The sequence below is a fragment of the Tauraco erythrolophus genome, chromosome 24 (genome assembly GCF_009769465.1).
Source record: "Tauraco erythrolophus isolate bTauEry1 chromosome 24, bTauEry1.pri, whole genome shotgun sequence".
NCBI lineage: Eukaryota > Metazoa > Chordata > Aves > Musophagiformes > Musophagidae > Tauraco > Tauraco erythrolophus.
Window position 1 is genome coordinate 984,216 of NC_141488.1, and position 23,200 is coordinate 1,007,415.

A 23,200-nucleotide genomic window follows, 5' to 3' on the forward strand; every position below is an offset into this window, starting at 1 on the left:
ATAATTCAGAGTCAAGACCTCTGGGGACAGTAATGGTTAAGAAAAGGCTGCCAGATATTTTGGTTCAAAAGGCAATGGGAGCTGTATTTTTTTCTTTTTTTTTTTTCAGACTTAAAAAAAACATTCGAAGACAGATCTTTAAAGGACGTTTCACTTCTCCAATCTTGGTATTACACCTGGTTAGGACATAGAAATTTTGAAGATGATACCGTACACGAACAGTTTTTGGAGTTTGCAACTCCCACCCTCCCTCGATGAAACCCAACTCAGATCAGCAGGGAAGGGGTTGGCTTCTTGCCCGGCCATGCCTCCTTGGCATACTTCTTCTTCTTGGGTTCATTCACAGCTTCGGGATTAAAGACAGCAGGGTTTGGAGCTGGGTTCATGTTAACAGTTGAGGGCACGACAGGAGTCAAGTCCACATCTGGGGCAAGATTGGGGTAGGGCATTGGCAGACCACCAATGAGTGCTGTCCCATGGACGCCGTGCGACTGGGAACCCGCCTCATTGTGAGTGGGAGGTAAGCCACCGTATAATCCTCCGCTGTAGGGAAAGTTTTGCATACGTCGCGATGCAGAATCGTCTGTGGTCAATGAGCCTGGATTCTCCAACCGTTTTTTCTGTAGACGGAAGTATTGCAAGAATTACCCAAAGAACATAGAACAAGCAAGCTATTTAAACTGGATGCCAATGGCGTTTTCTCCAAAAAGGCATCCAGACACATATAAAGTGGTTACAGACCATGCCCCAACCTTTGTCCCAGAAGATTTCTTCTGAGTTTCCTTGGAAACCACTTCACAATAAACTCTTCAAGGTGCACAATGCAGAAGGGGGTGACAGAAGCTGAAGCTCAGGTTTAACTTGGATCAAGTCTGAGCACCTCTCTACCTCCTGTACACACCTGTCAGTCTTGAGCTTGTCCTGAATGCAAGACTGAGCTGGTCTTTAGTCAGTAACACAGACCCTCCTTCCACCCACAGTAAGAAACTGCAAATTCTAGATCACTTGGGTCATTTTGTCTAGCTCCTGCTCATTTGCATCTTCAGCAGTCTGGGCTTTACGTGTAATTATCCTTTTCCACAGGCATTGTTTAGCAGACACCAGCAACAAGAGGAATTGCTATCACACTGTTGCTTAGCTACACTTAAGTTTTGCAAATCTTCCCTACTCCTAGCATGTGCAAATTAAACATAGCACTGGCAACACACTCACCTTGGAGCAAAGCCTAAACCCTGCTAGTTCTAGCAGACAACCTTACGAAACCTTTAACGCTTACAGTATTCAAACAAACAGCTTCTCATTTTTCCTTTTTATTTTCCACACTTCCCACAATTTTAACTGATGCCTAGAACTACCACACTGAATTTCTGGAATGTGTTTCTTTTTGGGAGGAAAAAAAAATTGTCATTGATCCCATGTGTTATTAAAGAAAAGAGCTAAAGCTGGGTTTGAAGGGAAAAGGTCAAATGTGCTAAAAAAAGACAACTGTGAAACACGAACACAACTTTTGCTTAACAATAAAACACTTTTCACCAGAGGACATTATGTTTCTAAGGTGCAATTCATAAAGTGAGTTCATCAATGTAATGTATTAATTAGAAAGTTGGGAGTTACTCCGTACCTTAACAGGGACTACTGCTGTCTGTACCATGTTCCTGAAACGGCCAACAGAAGGGTCCACGTCCTCTGTGAAGTCAAGAACAGTGAAGCTTTGGGTAAGAATACAGGCAAACAGATGGGACATCTGTCAGGTAAAGGAACCCGTATGAAGAACTGGTACACGGACCTTCTCTTCTCCAAGTCAGTGCTCTAGTCGCTCCCAGTAAGCACAAGCAAGCCCAGACAAAGAGAGGAGTCAAGAGGACACCTAGTGGCTTTGTCTCAAGGGGGCTCAGCGGATATTCTGGCAAGAAAGGCTTCCACTCAGATGGAGAACGGGGAAAGGGGAGGGATGGGCAGTTTGCACTGATCAGACAGACCAGTTCTGGGCCGGGAGCTGCTGCTGACAAGGCACTGCTCGTGCTCACGGGCACGAGAGTTTGCTCCAGGAGTCCTTGGGGACCCTGAAGGAGTCGGAATGTAGAATCTCTGAAAGTCTGAAAAAATTATCTTTTTTGCATTGTGAACGAGTGCTGTTTACATCAGGATGTGCTGAGCACTAAACTGCGTAACCCTGTAAATCAAAAAGGTTATTCATGGTGATATACATTGCCAAGTGAAACTAGGTCCGGATCGTATTTTAAAATGCGTACTCATTAATATGCTACTCTTATTAACAGGAATATTATCCAAATGAAATCTCATTAAAAGAAATGCCAGTAATATAAAACGGCTAAGGGAGAAAAAAGACCAACGAGGAACTGGATACACCTGCAGAAGCATCATTTTGAATGAGAATGACTTGTTCCAATATGCAGACAAGAAGCTAAAAACCTCTGAGCTTGAGACAAATACCCATTAGGCAACAGGTTAGGAAAGCATTCAGGGACAGATGAAAACCAAAGAAGTTCAGTTCCCATTTAGATTCTAAAGAAGGCAAAACATTTAAAATGCTTTCCTCCTTCTGGCTCACACATCTTTCCAACACCTGACAGGATTTTGAACAATGAAGCTGAGTGGGATACTTCTGTCCTGCACAAACCATGCGGTTCTTTTACAGGTAGAAGAGAAGAAACAGAGAGGTCAAAGACTCAAAGACATGTGGCAGCTTCTCTGAAAGAGCACATCCCAAATATCGACTGTCAAATTTCCCTCCTCCTTATCCACACACAGCCATCAGGAATCCCCAGGAGAATACTGGAAAGAGGGCCTTAAAGGCATCGATTAAAGATGAGGGCAAACCACTTACCCGGATTGATGATTTCATCATCATCACTGAACGTCACTCTGCAGTTCTTCCGTTTTCTCTTTGGTCTCTGAATATCCAAGTTCCCCTCCTCAATGGTTAGCGTGGAAATTCTTTTGTTGTGGGCTGTATTAAACTCCGTCAGGTTCTAATGACAAATTGGGAGATGAAACAGTTTAAGCAACTAGCGTATGAAGTCTGATTTAATCCTGTGACTGTGCTTCTCCAGACACCACAGCACACTGCTTAGCTTCAACTTTAGACCTCTAGGAAGAAAGAGCGCTCCAGTGCTGGAACGGGTATCCCAGAGAGGCTGTGGAGCCTCTGTTGGCAGAGATACATTCAGAACTTGACTAAGCACAGGCCTGGGCAACCTGCTCTAGCTGACCCTGCTTGAGCAGGGGGGCTGGACGAGATGATCTCGAGAGGTCCAACCTCAACAATTCTGTGCATGCCACCACACACACTGCTTTTTCCCTCTTCACTAGCTAACTGTAGGAAACAGGGCAGCACTGACTCATCTGGCAATGGGGAACAGTGTGGTAAACCACTCCTGACCATGCACTCCCTGGCAAGTCTCTGTGAGGAGACCACTGGAATAGGAGGATTATCAGGTCACTGATTCTGGGAAGCAGTATGATCACAGGCTTATAGTGGTAAAATGAGATGGTTTGTGTGCAGAAGACATCTCAGAGGTCTTCCAGCTTCAAGGCCAAGAAATTAAGAACCTGAACCTACGAAAAGAAGTGGGGAATGCTATCTGTTTAGCTGGAAACACCATCTAGGCACTACATGCTATTGTACTCACGTCAAGTTCCGTCTCCTCCTCTGGCAGGCCCAGCAAGCCCTTGAGCTCTTCATCTTCACCACTCATTTTCTCTTCTCCTTTAACTGCTGATGGCAGTGTCTGAGGCTTCTCTCGCAGAGTGTATGCCCGCGTAGAGGCACCAAACGAAACCGTGGAGTCAATGGGTATCTGCTGGGGTTTGTGAGGTTCCAACCGGATATGACCTAAGAATGTGCCGTGTGCTGAGAACACCAAAACGCACAATAGCCTGTTAGTCATCAGCTTGGGCTCACCATACTCAAGCACAAGTCTTGAGAAGCCTAGAAACATGGTTGCTCCAAGACACAAGTCACTGAGGTACTGCTGAAGACATTAGCTACGTACATTTTACCTACATTTACACAAACTAAGATAGCAAACATCAAAGTGCTCAAAAAGTCATGGAAACAAATGACATTTCAAGATTCTTGTAGGTCCCAAGGTACCATGACTGGAATCAGTCCCTCAGTGGAAAAAGCAGTGTGTCAGGTTTTAGATCTTGGGAAACCACTCTCAGAAGAGAGGGCTTCATTACAATTGTGAAGGGAAGGCTAAGTCTCTTTCCTCCTCTCCCTTAGTCTCTTAAGAGTCTAGAAATGTTGCTTTAAACACCAAATGAAGCAGATGTGAGCTGAGTGGAGCAAACACTCTTTTGCTCCTAAGCCAAGCCATCTTCCACTAGGATGCTAATCCAGATTATAGTCATCTACCCACACAGTGCAAACAACAACAGAAAAAGGAAAAAGTGTCTCAGATTCAGAAATGTTTAAGCACTGAAATATCATACTTCTATCTGGTTAAACATCACACTACTTACTGCTGTTTAGATCTATGAGGAAAACCCTCTTGAGATGTTTGTGATAGACCAAGGCAGCATGGACCCGAGAGCAAGACTGGTGGTCAATGGTAAAATCGCACAGATCAGGATTTCTCCCAAAGAGATAGTATTTCTTCTCATCAATGATGAGTTTCTGAGGTGGAATATCAAACAGAGAGGCATATTAGACTCCTGTAATCTTTTGGATTTTCCTGAAAAAATGCAAGAACATGAATAAACAGACCAAATTAAAAACAAAGCATCAACAGCTAATCAATATTTCAGTTTTGTTTGACACTGTTCAATATAGAAACTCAAATCTTCTCTTTGAAAAACCAGAACAGCTGAATGTGGAAGAGTCCCAGTTGATCCCTTCTTCAACAGCCAATACCAGACAGCCCAGGAAGGACAATAACTCTTCAAAGCATGAGATTGTCTCATATAAGAGATTCTCTCTCACATCTGCTCCCAGTGATTTTTACACCTTGCACTTGGCCTGATTGAACTCCATGAGGTTCACACAGGCCCACCTCTCCAGCCTCTCAAGGTCCCTTCCCTGTACGTTCCTCACACTAGTGTGCTTTTGTTTTACTTCTCCCTGAAAGTCTTAATCAACATCTAGCGTTCCAGTCTGACTGATATTTTTCCCTTAAGATTACAGCTATTGATCTGTGAATACCACAGTGTTTGTTTCTTTTGAGAAACGCTGGTAAGGTTTTCCAGGGATTCAAATTCATAGCAATGGATTCATGTCCTAATGCAGCACCTCACTCAGTTCAGCACTCTAAGTTCCCAAATTCAATACCTTGGCACTAAGGAACTCTATTATTCCACTTTGTGAGAAAGATGAGCGTTAAATTTTTCTTTTATTCTTGTGTATTTGAAAAAATATCCTGTGTAAACACAATCCTGATACAAGTGAATCTTCAGAAGCTGACTCATTACTCCACATTTCAGTGCTCAGCACCACAAGCAGTTATCTCACGATTTCAAGTACTATAAAAATTGGTCCATCAATTTCTCATTCTTGTCCATAAATGAAACCAAAAGAAGTGTCCCCTAAGTTTTCAGTTGTACCCATTATGCACAAAACAATACCATTCTCACTCGACAGCATTTCAAGAGGTTTTGCAGACACAAACTAATTCCTCATTTGGAAGTGTTGCAACAAATCATCAGAGAAACTAATTTTATTGTCTTTACTTCATGATACCGTTTCCAAAGTTTTCTGTGCCTCTGAGTTATAACCCAGTGTAATCCTTCATACACTGAGCTTAAACACTTCATGGCTTGTTTTAATGTTGCACTTTCCAGACCCAGCAATCACAAGGTGTACCTCAGACCTCTGCGTGAGACCTGGGTACGGATGGCTCGGTTAGTATCAAGTGCTCAGCAATCCACGAGATTTAAGAATGTTCCTTCTTGGTTACTGCTGTCTACCATAAGACAGAAAACTGCGAAACTATTTGCCACAGGTACCAATAAGGGAAACAGACGGATCACACTTGGATGGTGTTAATTTGTTGTACAGTTCCCACACATACAGACAGTACACTGTCTCATGTGACCACCACAACCGAGAGGACTTGGGTCACAAAAGCAGCCACACAAGCAGGCACTGTTCTGAGCCAGCTCTTGTGAGTCTGACTTCAGCAGACCAGACCTCAACGCCACACACGGGTGCCCGTGCCTGCTCACCACTCGCCACAGCATGCAGCACAGATATTACACGCTGTACCTCGCTGGTCTCAGTGGCACTGACAGCCAACACCAGATATTCCAGAGGTAGAGCACGAACTCTGCAGCCATTCTGTAACCTCTGTGTGAAACCCTCTGCTGAGCCTCAGAGTACTTGGAAAGCAGACTAGCAATGGCTGTTAACAGTGATCTGCATGACAGCAAGAACAACTTCTTTGAGGTTATCAAGAGAGCTGATGGAAGCAAGAGGGAATCAGGATGTTTGTACCATGCACTTTCCCAACATGGGCAGAGACCTCAGGCTGACAAAGCCAACTTGGGCCTCCTGCAGGTCCAAAATCTTTGGCCAGCACAGCCTCAGAGTCTGACAGCACCAGGATGATATTCCTGACTGTCAATTTATCGACACAAAATTTGCTAATCCACTGCCAAAACCAGTGGTGTACCCTCAGCTTCCATACGGCATCTTGCGGCTTCTTTTTTTTCTAGTCCTGACCAGGATTTCCATGACAGACATTTGCCTAGCACCGGAGGATTGATTCACCAGAGCGCTCTACAGAAACTCTTTCATCCTAAAGCTATCTCTTCACGCTCAAAAATCCAAAAGAAACATGACAATAAAGATAGAATAATGCAGCCTTTCCACCTGGGAGACTTATGTTTGACCACTTGCCATGTACCAAAAAACCCAGTCACTGCCATTTGGCTTTGCTCACTGAATCTCATCACATGGCCTGAAAGAAATACTGGAAAATCCACTGCCAAGTACAATCCTCACCCTAGATGCTACTGCTAGGATGTCCTATTATAGCTCTCTGATCTCTGAACATTTTTCTGAAAACATACCATGAGAAGCTGAATACATGGCCCAGGGTTTGAAGACAAACACAATGCAATGGGTTTGAAAGCTACAGTGCCTAGAAAGAACCAGTGAAGGACAGCTCCGACGTAGTCCGAGTAGGGAAACAAACCAGCTCAGCCATGTCTTGTATGAACTAACAAGCTACTCTGAAGATGCAGTAAATGTGAGTTAGTATCCTAATTAGGGCTGGACAAAGATCTCTGTTACGTCAAGACTGACTTTGCCCATTTTTGTGTCTTTAAATTCATCGTAAGAGTACTCTCTCAGAACAGACTGTAAAACCAACAGTAATGGACTGCAAAATGGCCTCATTATACTGGTTTCTGGTCTGGGAAAACACAAGTTTATTTTTGAGACACCTATTTGTGACATCTCTATCTGCTTTCCTACGCAAAGCACATTCTGGTAACTTAACCAAATTCCAACCAGTAAATCTGATCTAGGTGGTCCTGCTCCAGCAGTGGGATTGGACTAGATGATCCTTTGAGGTCCCTTCCAATCCCTGACATTCTGTGATTCTGTGAAATTTCTCCTGCTAGACACCAGAAGGAACACTTAATACTGTCTGATGCTCCTGTGGTAGCGTACGTTACAAACCAGCTACCTAAGTCTTTCTTGATCTGAGTTCTTAATTTTCCAAGCTTCCGTTCAGAAAACTTGGCTCAACTTTGCAAACTTTTGCTGGCCAGAACCATTTCTCTGTTTGAGTCAACTGCAAGTCACAAGTCTCTCCATAGCTAAAATACATTCACTGGGTTGGGTCGTCTGTCAACCATGTTAAAGAGCCTTTTTTTTTTTTTTCAAAAAAAAAAGATTTACTACTTTTGATTGGAAAATCTCCTTTTGGAAAATCTGAATGTTGATCAGTACAACAATAAGGTAAGACAGTGACAAATATAAATAGAAGACAAAATATGAAACAGAGAATGAGGTGGTTTGCTGCAATAAAAATAACTCATTGTATCTGTGCTAATCTCAACACTGTTCACAGGTCCAGAACACGGGATGAGAAAAAATCCTACTGTATTTCATCCTGTAGGACAGGGCAACAATCCTGTAAAACACAGGATTCCTAGTTAACCTTACTGTAAAACAAAAAACAACAAGAAAAACAACGAAAACTGACCAGGCAAGTATCTCAAATGAACAGCACAAAGTGAAGAGTTTTTACTCTTACTCTTGTATTTGGGATTTCTTTCCCCATGTTATTTGAGTTTCTGCTCCTGAAGTTCCTAAGGTGCCTTCTGGCTTCAGTCTGATATCTCCTATATAAGCATCTTGTAGGAAACAAAACGTCACCTTTGATCCCAAACTAGGTTTGGAAGAAATAAGGCTCTTCAAAGGATTGAGTTTCCCTTACAAACGTTCCATTTTTTCTCTCTCTTACTGGGACAGGTTTAATGATCAGGAATCAAAGTGTCATTGTTTCCCAGCTGAGCACGGCAGTTTTGCACCCCTTCGAACAGTGCATCCAATCAGCAGGTAACTGATGGAAGCCCTGCCTAGTATGAGACCGCCTTGGAGTAGAGGAAAGGGAAAATTCACTTCATGCTGAAGTTCCAGAGTAAAACAAACTGATTTGAAAATAATGAATACGAGAGAGAAAGGAAATAATTATGAGTAAGTGTGGAAAATGCTGGGAAATTTTCTACTGCTGGTGCCTATGTATATGATACACTAAATGCAAACAATACTATTTTCGTACCTCAATGAGTTTGTCTCCTTTGACTACGTCCAGATGTAAGCCAGGCGGAGGTTTCCCTGCCCTGGAAAATAAAACAAAAGCAAACATAGCATCAAAATACCTAATAAAAAGTTTATTAGTGTTAGAGCTAATACTCTACTAGAGCTACAGACCAAACCTACACTTTGTAAGCAGACTGATTTTGGGGAAAATATTAAAAACCTACAATTTTCTTTTCCTCCCCGCAGATTCCTTCTGACAATACATAAACCATGATGTTTTACAACAGAGTGAAGGTAACCGGACATGAGACATTTCAAGCGTTGCTTCTCCAGGTGAAAAATAGCCAATTTACACCATGCACAGAGCAGCTCCTCAGAGAACGTGATATGAGGCTAATTGCTAGAGAATGGGATAGGCTGGGACCTTTAAAGGCCTGCTCTGGGGCTCTGTCTTCTCATGTTCCCTTCACAACGGCACATCTATACCCCTTGGCTGCTGAGAGGAATGGCAACTTCTGCCAGCCTTCCCCTCTAGGCCTGGCAACGGCCAAAATCTGAAAGGGCCTCCACACACACCTGCAATGACACAAAGCCTCTGGCTGACAGCCCGTGCTCCTCTACACTCCCCTGCAATCAAGCCTTCCTGGCAAGACAGGCAACATGGAAGAGGCGACAGCATTACATGGACCCTATGACATCACAATCGTCCTCCACCAAATTCCCAAATGGCATCTCAGCTCCCCCGCACCCACAGCTCCATCTCGGATCACCTCCTGCCATGCGGATTCACCAGTCAGGCAGCGTTATTCCCACTTGGGCAAAGGGAGCACAGAGGCACTCGGGACTCAGCACGCCCAGCAAACCAACACCAATGTGCTGGAGAACCCACGAGGACCAGCACCATCAAAAAGATATTTGGTATTATCAAAACCAGGACACCCCTGTGGTGTCAATATGCTGTCCTTCACTACATGGGATCTTTGGCTGTTGACAGCAAATGATTTTTTTCTGCTCAGATCTCTCAAAATCGGCATCTCTAGTACTCCTTCACTGATAACAGCACTACTGTTTATCTCTACAGCCGGACCAGCTTTCGAGGTGACAGCAGTGACCCAGCTCCACTGCTGCCCTTCTGCAGAACAACCAGAGGAGATCCCGTTGTTCCCATTTACTGCTCTGCTCACTGCACGGAGCAAGCCAAGAGGACAGTGATGATGGGTAGTGACATTCTCAGCACGGCTGGAGAAGAAAGAAAGGTCACTTGTCATTGCAGTTGTTTGAGGAGGTTAAATACAGATGCTTATGTTTCTGGGACGTGTCTTACAATGTGAAAGTTTCTTCTGTGTTCCCAGGCCAGCTGGTTACTATACACGTGCTCTCCTAGACAACTTCATGCAAGAACACAGTCCTACTATTATTCCTATTTCGCTACTTTCTCAAGTACTGCACAAGCATTTTCCATTCTTGCTCCAAATCCATCACACCAGCCTGCTCAGATCTCTCTCTGGCCCTTCTCAAATACGCCAGTTGGGACTTCCACAAGTTTTCTTACCAAGCCCTTCTCTAAGACTGGGGATAGCATCATCCTAACAAATAAGTTGGATGTGGTTGGTATTGATTCGTATTCTTTTGGAAAAAAAACAGCAGAGGATGCAATGCTGCAGGACAATCTGCTAAAATGGTGACTGCTTCCTAGAAATGGGATTACAGTGGTGTGGGTGAAAGACTAGCACGTGAAAACGTTTCCAATGAAGATACCTAGTCTGTCTGATGAGTTCTACAAGGACTGACTCTTGCAGTCATTCCAGTGCAGTCAAGGGGCTGCCTCACCTCAAGTGTTCCTCTGGGATCACACAGCCAGGCTACACCTAGGTATTGCTGTCTTTTCCTGTGCTCCTCTCAGCGCCCATTTTTTATTGAAAGACATGTTTCATTCACGGATACGTGTCTGTTTCTCAGTGTTTCCTCCTTCTGACCCTTAGCACTGGCAAACTTGCTTTTCTCCATTCCACTGAAATTGCCATGTTCTAGTTACTGTGTGACACAACTTTCGATAATTTTCACTTTCATCAAACAAAAGCTGCTTCCCCCATCTTTTTTTTTTTTGCTTCTTCCAAATAGGTAAACTTTTCAACAAATGAACTCTACAAGCAAGTCTGCTTACTTAGTGGGGCCTGCTGCTTTTCTTATCAGTGATTTCTTCCTGGATACCGAGTGGTCAGCCTGTCCTAAAAACATTCTAGCAACATCCTCAATGTACTTGTTGAGTCACAGGGAAGCTCCCAAGTTCCTCTTCTGTAAACTGAATCCTGCCTGATGGTCATCTTGTGCCATATACAATCTAGGATTTTTCCCTACTCCTCCTACTTGTAGTTTCACCCTTGTTATTTTCACTCTGCTTCTACCTGCGACTTTATTTTGAACACAGAAAAGCAGCCCAGCAGCACCACAAGATGGTGCCTTCAGCTACGAATCAAGGTGCTTGAAAATTTATCTGTTCTTGGGCTTCTTTTGGACCGAGAACTCTTTGCAGATAGCACATCCCCTCTATAACTTATGCCTGTAAAACCCTGAACGCAGTAAGGCTGTAAATACTGATTACAATTACCACCAAAACAAACTCACAGAAATTATTTCTGGCACAGAAGTTACATAGGCTGTCCCTTTGGAACAAACTAAATTGATGCCATAGCTCAGACTGCTGAAGTTAGATACGTGAAAAGTCTTTTAATGAAAAAAGTAGAAAGATTTTCCAGTTCTATACTCAAAACTAATTAGCTGCAAAGTGATCAGAAATAATGGCTTTATCTGGAAGTATCAACAACCCCTCACATGCTCAGCCCTATCAGACCCCTCACCGCATGCACCAAGGAAGTAAAACAATGAAAGAAAATCTCTTGCAAAAATCTACTACAAGAACGTTTGTTAGAAAGTTGGTACTGTGCTGTTAGAGGAGAGCAGATCTTTCCCCTCGTATTTCCAATAGTAAAAAAAAAGAGTCCTCTCCCACTAATTAATGTGCCAAAATATCACTAAAGGAGTTTTCCTACCCTGCTCTGAAGGATGGGGAATTACTTGAGGTCACAGCCTCTGGGCTCTGTGGAACACCCAGGCTCAGCAGTGCCCCAGGACAAACGATCTCACATCAGAACCTGGCTCCAGCACAAGTGCTCGTGTTGGCAAGAGAGAAACAAGAAGCTCTTCTGCACCTTCCAGATAACGTACCGCAGCGCCCACTGCCTGAATGTCCTCTGCTCTCTACAGGTCAGCATTCTGCAAGTGACTTGGAAATCAGACCTGTGAACAGACTAATTGTTAATGATCACTAGTTTAGTCAGCCTGACTGAGACAAAGCACGCTCGGACTGCCTACTGAACTGCCAGCAGCTTACTGGGAGAGGAGAAGCCTTTCAGACAACTAACGAGGCTGACTGGCAAGGAGAACTCGACCGTAACAGTATCAGAGAGGAGGTGAGAGGACATCCCACACTCATGACAACTGATAAAAAGAAGTAGTAAACTGCAAAAGCCAGATGGTATTTAGCCAAGCATTCCAAGAGAGCTCAAATACCAGTTTTCTACACTTAACGGTTTAGCAATCTATTGCTTAAATGGCCATCGCTGTCAGAGAAACGAAGGTGCCAAGTGATGATACAGTGAAGTCAAGTTCTGACTGAGAAACCGACAGAACAGAATATTTCAGTTGGAAGGGACCTACAATGACCATCCAGCCCAACTGCCTGACCACTTTGGGGCTGACAGAGTCACAGTACGTTACTAAGGGCACTGTCCAAATGCCTCAAACACTGATGGGCTTGGGGCATCAACCACCCCCCTAGGAAGCCTTTTCCAGTGTTTGACCACCCTCTCGGTAAAGAAATGCTTCCTAATGTCAAGTTGGAACCTCTCCTGATGCAGCTTTCAAGGATTCCCACGTGTCCCGTCACTGGATGCCAGGGAGAGGAGATCAGCACCTCACTCTCCACTTTTCCTCCTCAGGAAGCTGTAAAGAGCAGAGCTGTAGAAGCTGTATTCCTGAGCAGAACTCGCCGACAGCCAGGAGCTGAGTAACAGCCAGACCAGAACTGAGCAATCCAACCCACACTTCAGTACTCAACAGCATTTATCCTTTGGAAACGCGATGATACTTGGGGCATGACGATTCTTCCAACACCAGGGAACTGAGACTGGCACTCTAACCCAGAACTGTTGTTCGCCACCTGTACAACGGACGGGGTGTTACAAAATGGACTGTTTTCATATTCAAAATATTCCCAATGGGATGTTGGGTTTTGTTTGTTTGTTTTTTAATTGCAAGATGAACTTTCCTTAAAACAATGCTCTTTAAAACTTGCATATAAGATGTGAGCTATTAACACAGCGGTCCAAAACCACTGTATCCATGCTCCTCCAGACCACTTCTCTCGTGAAATGAGGGCATTACTGAATCAAGAGAGTAGCGCTGCTTCTGTAGGACTTCAAGAACTCTACTCACCTTTCACATTCCTGCAGAACTGCACCAGGCAGATCGAACTGACAAACCCAGAATAAGGAACCTTTTGCAAAATAAAAACTACCTTCAGTAACCAGTATTGGGTGCCTCATACAGAAATACTTGCCCAGTTTCCAAGCTACCAACTCAAGGACTTCCTGAGCCATGGTGGCCATCTGTTCAAACAGCTATCTACACAAAGTGCTCTGAGAACCCACGCAAACTTCATGCACTCACAGAACCTTACATAAAATTTCACGGATGACCTACACATAGCTGAAGCACCCTCTCCACTGCTTGGCCTCAAATCTGCTCGCTATTAATTTCTTTTTGCGAACTCTAGTTCTTCTCCTCAAAAGCAAACACTTGTCTCCTACAGACTTTCTCTTCACTATTAAAGACATCAGTTGTTCCTTTTCCAGACTGGAGAGGAGCCTAGGCTAACCATCTGTAGTAGAGCTTCCCATACCTTTGACTGACATAATACTTGAGAGAAAGAATTCATATGTTTTTTGAGGAGGCAAGTAGTATCACACAATCTACCAGAATTACTGGAGACAATCAAGAAGATGTAAACAAGGCTGTAAGTACAGTAGACTGGTGTTTTTTAAAAAGCTTTGGACAAAATTATCAAATGGTCTCATGGAAATTAAGGTGTCACAGGGAAAAGAAACTCTAATCCAGGAAAGAGCAAGTGATGTTTATGTGCAGTCTGGAAAAAAGGTGCCAAGGAACAAACAAGAAAAATCATTTATGCCATCAGTTATGCAGGAAACTCAAATCAGACTACAATGCTGCAAACGAATCTCATGACACTGAACTACTGCTTGGTAAAAATCCTGGTGGAATTAAAAAACCAAAACAACAAACACAACAGCACTCTTGAGTGCTAGCACATGCTAGAGAAAGACCATCTCAAACACACAACCACCACCAGGAGCTCCAGGCTCCTTAATGCCACTTAGGAAAGACCTAGAGCCATCATGACTGTGTTCAGACAGAATCAGAGAAACACTCATCAACAGCTGACAAAGTAAAGACATCATAAGGAAGAAACTATAAAAATACAATGTTTTCACACCTTAAATGCTGTATTAGTTCTGGTTCTCTTGTCAAGAAGGATACAACGATGATAACGTGATAACCAGTATGGATGGCTTCATGCAAGAGGGAAAAAAAACAGGCAAGTATCCATCTCCTTTGTCCTGTTAATGAATACACTAGTTCTGTAGCATTCATTATTTCTTGAAACACAAGCAGCAAGGAGCCCTGGATCTGAAAACAAGATCCAATGTTTTCCAACACTGGAAATTGTGGAAATTTGTTGAAAACACCGTCACTCAGTGTTGTGAAATTAAACTATAAGTTAACAAGAAAAATTACAAAATTTGTGGAGATTAGGTCTGGAGTTAGTTGTTAAATATGACCACTCACAGTCTTCAGCTCATGAAATCCCTTTGCTTCTGACGGCCCAAAGCCCAGCGCGAGTACAAGGGGATGGAATACTTAAGGCTTAACGTGTGCGTGACTGGTCACCACCACAATACGACAGGAAACCATCTGTGCTCTTGCTCTCAACTGGGACGGCTGGTTTTATGCTCTTCCCTACACAGAGAAGTCAGAATAAAGACAAATCCTCCTCTTCCCAAGATATTAGTCGAACACAAAGTTGTTGCTGATCTTGTGCCTCCATGATGGAAACAAGTCATACGCTCTTCTCAAAGCACAGCACACACACCACAGAAATCACAACCAAGCTAGCACTGGAATTTGTTTAGGTGACTTAATTTTGACAACAAAAGCAGGTATTATGACAGTTATGGCCAAAATCTTTAGGGTAATTATTTCAGCTCATGCAGAATGGTTTCTTTCCATGTGGAAGAGGAAGACTGCGTAAAGAACTGACCAATAATTCTTATCCAATCTTGTTATGTCTGGAGGAAATACGACGGTTACGGCATTTGAATTTTAAAAAATGCAGGTTGATGAGAGGCATTTACGATTCCTTCTACTCTTACAAGCCTTAAAATAATTCTTGCCAAACTTCCAGTTCTAAGAAATACAGTCAAGAAGGCTGTGGTTGAAATGTGATGAGTACAGAGCCCACCTGAACACAAAAAGTTGCACTGGGAGATTTCTGATGAGAGCAAAGCATTCCATTTGTATTAAAGCATTTGCCAGCTTCACCTTGGCACTATTTACAATGCAGTCCCACACAGAACCAGATTTTACTGGTCCACTCTGGTTCCCTTGGTTACTTACTCAGCAACAAAGTCTCCATGGAATAGAGGGAAATTTGGAAATTGTTTTCAAAATTTCATTCCTGAGAGCAGAGCCATAAATATTCTATTAGAGAGAACTACAGGTTTTATGACATTAAAAAATGAATTCAAATGGCACTGAATTAAATAGGAAAATAACTATTAAGTAGCAAGTAACAATGCAATGATGATTTGATAAGATTATTGCTACATTTTCAGAGTGAGAACAGGTATGCTGGAAGTGTAAGTTGCCTGTAGAAATTAGGAAGACCAGACAGGACCTGGAGAATGAGCAAGTCCAGCCACTGCTGCTGTAGGTCATCTTGCTGTAACCTTCGTGCCTACCAAGCTGGTCCAAAGCCTTGGTATCCTGACAGTTTGATTTCATTCCCAAATTTTTGATCAAATCCTTTCATTTCCATCAGAAATTTTTTTTTTCTTTCCCTTCAGCTATAAAAAAACCCAATCCCTAATACTATTCCTCTTTAAAACTACTTTAGCCATTGCAAACCAGTGTAGTTTTTATTTTACTGAACAACCAAAGCTCTGCTCTGTCTGAAAGTAAGATCTGTTTCCCCACCAAGGAACTTTCCCACTACACCTGTTCCAGTTTGAATTGAGCTTTATTAAGTACAGGTAACACAGACTACGCATTTCCATCGGTGCCTTTCCCAACAGCACGGGCATTCCTCTACCTCAGATACACATTATTCCACCTCAGGCAGAGTATTAGTCTCTGTATTTATTTGTGACCAGTTCTGCGTTACTCATGACTGATGACCATTCTGTGGTTCGCCTAGGTACTCGTACATCCTTTTGTTTCTCAATATGAGCTCGTCTCCTTTTACTTCAGATTAGTGACTTTCTAGCTTTGAGAATAAGTTCCTGTTCTTAGCCCACATTTTTCACCTTACATTTCTGCATTTTATCTTGGTTTTATTGTTCTGGTCTTCAAATTACACAAAAAGGACTGGATAATACTCTGGCCTCTATGTTGACCATGCTATTGCAGTCACTTTTTCCAAAGTAATTAATAAAAAAAAAACCCACACTAAAAAGGTCAGCCCCCAGACTCTATCCAACTGCTATTGCCTCCTCAAAGGCCATCTCTTATACACTCACAGTTCCTGTATGAACTCCTCTGTTGCTTTTCAAAATTACCATTTCCTGTGTGTTCTGAAGGAAACAGTCTTCAAGAAAGCTGGTTCATCTACCAGCTTTGGCAGGCACAGCACATCTACTCTCTGCCTTTAATAATTCGCTCCTCCAAAATATAGTCTAGCAGCTGGACAAGTTGAAGTTCAGGTTTTCCCACTGTAGCTACATGTACAGATTTGTTGGCCTTATAGAAGACACCAACCTCTTAAAATGATTAACAATGAAATATTTAAGAGGGACAGCACTGAACAAAAACAAGTTCCAGCACAGGTTTTTGAAATATTAAAACACCTACAAGCACAAATTTTTTCTTCTGTATTAGAAAAATGCATTTCATCAGATTCTTCACATGTGCTCTGTGCATTACGTCAGGATGATCCTGTGAGGAATTCGCATAGATTATTTCTGCCACTGATGGCAAACCCTCTACTGGAAAAGTACAGAGTAGCAGGAAAAATCAGGGACAGACAGTCAAGAAGAGGAAGAAAAGTCCAAGCTCCTGGAAGAAGCACACTGAATAACAAACCCAAAACATTTCAGAAAGAGGACAAAGCCATTAATGCTTTGGGGTGCGATGCCAGCAAGAAGCACTGTCTAACAGAACTGAAGTTTTGCAAATCAGCTGGCAGGATCTCCTTGACAAGGCTCAGATTCAACGTGCCAACTGGATTACAACAGCTGCATCCAGCTGAAACTCAGCAGCCTCACTGAAGTAGGTCCTATCCAGTCCAAAGAGAAACTCTGAGCTGCAGCTATTCAGGACATGGACACTTTAATTCTAGCGTGTTAGTTTAAAATGAGGTCAACTACTTAGGTTTCTAAATGTGGACTCAGAAGCCTAAATTCAGTCACTTCCTAAAAATCTTGGCCTATGTGTCTACTGTACACATCTTCATGCCCTACTTCAAGGACAAGGTGGAATTTCCAGAACTCAGAAGCTCATCTTCTCCAGAAATTTGCGTACAATCATTGCCAGGAATAGATTGTTCTTGGCTCAGAGAAGCTGAAGAGGAACAATTGTTGCCTTTAAAACATACTATTTCAAAGATATGCACATTCCAGAATGAGGCTGACATCCCAAATAATATTGTGTTAAGACGGAGAGTAAAGAAAGATTCGTGATTCCAAGTACCGGTTAAACCAGGACAAAAGGAGAGACAGGCAGTATCCATCAAACATCTGATGGTCACCTCAGAATTACCCCCTGGATCATTTGTACCTCATGGAAATGACTTCTACTCACTAAGGCCACCTCAGGAGGTATGCAAATTCTTAATAAAACTTGGATATGTAATTGTTATCTAAAGACATTTTCTAATCTCATGGTATGGATAAATTTTAACCCACAGAAAGTATTTGCAACATCTTTGTTCCAATTTTCATAGAATCATAGAATGGTTAGGGCTGGAAGGGACCATCAAAGGTCATCTAGTCCAACCCCCCTGCAAGGAACAGGGATATCTCCAACTAGATCAGGTTGCTCAGGGCCTCATCCAACCTGGCCTTGAACGTCTCCAGGGATGGAGCATCCACCACCTCTCTGGGCAACCTGTTCCAGTGTTCTACAACTCTCATGGTAAAAAATTTTTTCCTAATATCCAACCTGAATCTACCTCCCTCTATTTTAAAACCATTACCCCTTGTCCTATCACAACTGGCCCTCCTGAACAGCCTCTCCCCATCTTTCTTGTAGGCCCCCTTGAGGTACTGGAAGACCGCTATAAGGTCACCCCGGAGCCTCCTCTTCTCCAGGCTGAACAGCCCCAACTCTTTCAGCCTGTCCTCATAGGAAAGGTGCTCCAGCCCTCTTATCATCTTCGTGGCCCTCCTCTGGACCCTCTCCAACTGGTCCATGTCCTTCTTATGCTGGGGACTCCAGAACTGGACGCAATACTCCAAGTGAGGTCTCACGAGGGCAGAGTAGAGGGGGAGAATCACCTCCCTCGACCTGCTGGCCACGCTCCTCTTGATGCAACCCAGGATGCGGTTGGCCTTCTGGGCCACAAGAGCACATTGCCGGCTCATATTGAGCTTCTCGTCCACCAGTACTCCCAAGTCCTTCTCCTCAGGGCTGCTCTCGATCCATTCTCTGCCCAGTCTGTATTTGTGCCTGGGATTGCCACGACCCACACGTAGGACCTTGCATTTGGCCTGGTTGAACTTCATGAGGTTGACACGGGCCCACCTCTCCAGCCTGTCGAGGTCCCTCTGGATGGCATCCCTCCCTTCCAGCGTGTCAACGGCACCACACAGCTTGGTGTCATCGGCGAACTTGCTGAGGGTGCACTCCATGCCACTGTCCACGTCACCGACAAAGATGTTGAAGAGGGCCGGGCCCAACACGGACCCCTGAGGGACGCCACTCGTGACCGGTCTCCACTTGGACATGGAGCCGTTGACCACTACTCTCTGAGTGTGGCCATTGAGCCAATTCCTTATCCACCGAGTGGTCCATCCATCAAACCCGTGCCTCTCTAGTTTAGAGACAAGAATGTCGTGCGGGACAGTGTCAAAAGCTTTGCACAAGTCCAGGTAGATGATATCCGTTGGTCGACCCTTGTCCACCGATGCTGTCACCCCATCATAAAAGGCCACCAAGTTGGTCAGGCACGATCTGCCTTTGGTGAAGCCATGTTGGCTGTCACCCACCACCTCCTTGCTCTCCATGTGCCTTAGCATGGTTCCCAGGAGAATCTGTTCCATGACCTTGCCAGGCACAGAGGTGAGGCTGACCGGCCTGTAGTTGCCCGGGTCCTCCTTGCTCCCCTTTTTAAAAATGGGGGTTATGTTCCCTCTCTTCCAGTCATCGGGGACCTCGCCAGACCGCCACGACTTCTCAAATACAATGGCAATTGTATTTCAATACAATTTTAAATGCACAGCTCATGTCTTTTGGAACATGCAGGGAGGAATTGCAGTACACCTATAAACAAGTTCTGGCACAAGCAAGCACCACTAAGACAGCAATCATCATTTTTCATCTGCCTTGAACTAGTTTAACTGTTGGAAACACAAGAAAAGAAAGAATAAACCTTTTATGGACTACGAAGAAGTAGTCTATAACAGCATAAGAACTAAACAAAAGCCAGAAATTAAAACTGATTAAAACTCTGAATTTCAGAAGACAGGTCTCTTCTGGAAAGTGGACAGTAAAACACTATCCACGTTAGGAAAGAACAGATACAATAACAGAAGCAAGCCTCGAAAGCTTGGGCAACAATTCAAAGACAAAAAAAAAAAAAAATCTATTTCTGTTGATTATATTTAAGAACATATTTCTCGTATGATCAGTGTTTGCAGTCCCCAAGGCAGCTCTACTTAGAGGCAGAAAAAGAAACAGATAGGTAAAAACTGTGGTTTTTATCTTAATATAGGTTGATGAGATTGAAGATCAACTACTACAGAAGCAGCTACTACTGACCATGAAGATTCTCTGCAACTCTGTTTTTTGGTCACCCAAAGCTCTCCCTATGAAGATCTACGCTGGTACCTAACCAGACAACTTTCCAGTGCTTAAGACATCGAGGATCCTGTAGGATACGTTCACACCAAGACTTTCTGGTAATCAGAGCTTCAAATAACAATACTACTGGTCCAAGTCTGCTCCTGCAAACTGTTTTCACCCTGGAGAATCCTACCTGTGAACGACCCATCGCTTATTCAATATCACAACCGTGCGCTCTTTGGTTTGCGCTGAAAGAAACAAACGCTTTAAAAGTGTGAGCTGGAATCTAATTCAGCAGATGCCAGAGGAAGTCATGTAAAGTTTTAACATGAAATACATCCTACTTGTTTTGCAGACTAGAAAAACAAACCAGAAGTAAATAAATCCACCAGGTCGGAGAGCTCCTCCCTCCTGCTGGATAAGGCAGTGGGACATCACCAGCCGTAACTTTTCGGTTGCCTGTTGAGCAGAATACAAACGCTGTAACTGGAGGCTATCCATGCTGGCTTCCTGCTACAGTTTGTTTGTTTAATTTTTTTAATACTGATGAAACAGCAGCTTACCTGTTTCGGAAGAAGTGTTAAGGAAAAACATTAAGCTACACACAAAACCGAGTCTTTCACCGATATTAATGGCCACATCCACGCATGGCAATTTGACTAAGATCAAACTGCATCAGACACGCCTTTCGCCACACCAGTATGAACACACAGCTGCCCAAACTTGGTCTGTAAGGCGTTACAATGTGCAGATGCACAAGAGGTCCAAGGGAAAATAAAGGGCTTCCTTAGAATGCACAAGGACAGAGTCCACACACAAGCTTTGTTTCACCTGAGAAGGATTTTAGAACACTATAGCAAAAGGCCGTTCAGGTTGCAAAAAGCAAATTATCAAAAATCTTAGAAATATCAGAATGAAACAGGCCCTGGCACCCAAACATGACCCCCTTACTCCTGGGTGTGAAACTCTGGACTGGATCATCTCCCTGACACCCCTTCCACCTCATTTCTCTATCATTCAGCGCAATGTTTTGTGCTCCAAAACCAAACCAGGTCAGCACCAGCACGGGGAAGAAGGCTGTTTGTCTGCAAGACCCTGCTCCGTTTGTAGCAGAAACCAGAAAGTACGTTGCTAAAGAGGCCCTCACGGTTATGGTTGCTACAGTCTTCCCCTCCAGATGGCATTTATCTAGGAATTCCTCTGCAGTAGCATGCAAGTTAATGAAACTAAGCATTTTACAAGTGATACTTCTCCAGCTGTTCCATCTACAGCTTTCAGAGGCAGAAGTCATTCAGATTTACCACTGGATATAATGCAAGTTGTTAAGACTTTTGTACAAAAACACTAGGGAAAAAAAAAAAAGAAATATATGATATTTGATGTTTCCAGTTGAACATCTAGAAAGCACCACTACTGAATAATTTTTGACTTTATCTACTCATCATTTTATGAAGCATCATCTTGCCTTATATGTATGTTTGTTATTGTGTATGTTCAGCACAAATAAAAATACTAAAATATGTGAGCAATGTTTTCCAGGGAGGGTTAACGGTTTTACTAACTAAAGCAGGCACGTTTAAACCAGGTCAAAATTAAAAAGCATATTCCTTAAGCATTCCTTCACTGAGCGCTCTCACCAAAGCACTGAGGGGCAGGAGACTTGCAGTAAAAACCTGATGACTGTGCAGTAAAGACTACAATCATGCATGCACGAACATAGCTTATACCAAAATACAAGTGCTTGACTCTTCAGCTGTAGCCTTTTGTCATTTTCCTGCACATCCCCTGAATAATCAATGCTCTGGCATCCAGAGAAGATGGCACAGCAAAGCTCTATGTAGTCATGTATCAAAAAATTCAAAGCAAACAAAGCAGGGCCCCGGGTAACCCAATATAAGGCCCTGCTTTCAACAGAAGGTTGGGCCAGATGATTGCTAGAAATGTGGAGTTTTCTACAATTATAAAACCAGTCAAATTCATGGTCCTGATACTGCTTCTCTAACACATCACCTTACCCCAACTCCTTAACTCAATATAACAACGAAAATCCAGTCTGGTTTCAAGCTGATAGCTTTCTCGTACTGAATAAATACCTTGAGCAGAAAATTTAATTTGTACTACATCACGGATCCTCTTTAAGCTCTTAGGAAGAGCCACAGCACCGCCAGGAAGCGCCCTAAGCACGGAGGGGACGCCGAGGCAAGCCCGCAGGCAGCCGGGGCGGCCAGATGCGCTCGGGGGGCCGCACCCCGGGCCCGGGCCCCTGCCCGGCCCGGCGCCGCCGCAGCCGCCCGCCCCCAGCCCTGCGGGGCGAGGGAGCGCGGCCCGGGCAGGCGGCGCCGGCCCCGCGGCCCTCACGCCCCCGCGCCCGGCCCCGCTCCCCCGGCCCGGCTCCGCCGCATCCCGCAGGAGCCCCGCGGCCCGGCGCGGCCCCGGCCCGCCCGCCCGCTCACCAGCTGGGGCACTCGAAGAGCGAGAGGCCGCCGCCGGCGGCGGAGTTCGCGTTCGCCGCCATCTTGCACCTGGCCCATTCAGGCGGGCCCGGGGCAGGCTGGGAAGCGGGAGGACCGGCGCGGGAGGCGATCCCGGCGTGCCCCGCGCGGCGCTGGCGGCGGGACCGCAATGGCGGCCGCGACTCAGGGCCCAGCCCTCGGAGAGCCGCGCCGGCTGCTTTCGCGGCCCCGGGTGCCCCCGGCGCGCCTCGTCGGTGCCAGCGGGCGGCCGCCCCCGCTGCGGCGGGAGAGGCCGGTAACAGCATCAGGCCAGCAGCAGGGCAGTGACTCGCATCAAACCCTTCGGCTTCCAGACCTCCATTTTAGCGTCTCAAGGCTTTAGAGAAGCTCAGACAGAAAAGCAGTGACTGGTAACGCGGGTCACACGCTTTGTTACAAGCGCAGATAATGAGTGGGTATGAGGGAAAAATCCCATTTCTCCCATATCCCAGTGAACCGCAGCCCCCTCCAGAGCTGCTGTGCAGAGGCCCTCGCACCCCCGAGCAGTGCAGGAGGCACAGAATCACAGAATGTCAGGGATCGGAAGGGACCTCAAAGGATCATCTAGTCCAATCCCCCTGCCGGAGCAGGACCACCTACATCAGATCACACAAGAACA

The 23,200-nt window shown here is 44.5% G+C and overlaps 1 protein-coding gene and 1 non-coding gene across 2 annotated transcripts; both read right to left on the reverse strand.

Annotated features, from left to right (window-relative positions):
- Nucleotides 1-248: 248 nt before the first annotated feature.
- Nucleotides 249-22,604, reverse strand: LOC147527068 (nuclear inhibitor of protein phosphatase 1). The gene is made up of 7 exons (XM_086626110.1): nt 22,543-22,604; nt 8,754-8,814; nt 4,489-4,642; nt 3,654-3,874; nt 2,849-2,993; nt 1,622-1,686; nt 249-620 (listed from the first exon to the last, which is right to left on the reverse strand). Exons 1-7 carry the CDS (start codon nt 22,602-22,604, stop codon nt 267-269), a joined length of 1,062 nt encoding a protein of 353 aa, XP_086482236.1. The 3' UTR covers nt 249-266.
- Nucleotides 5,715-5,879, reverse strand: LOC147527069 (small Cajal body-specific RNA 1). The gene has a single exon (XR_015222859.1).
- Nucleotides 22,605-23,200: the final 596 nt, after the last annotated feature.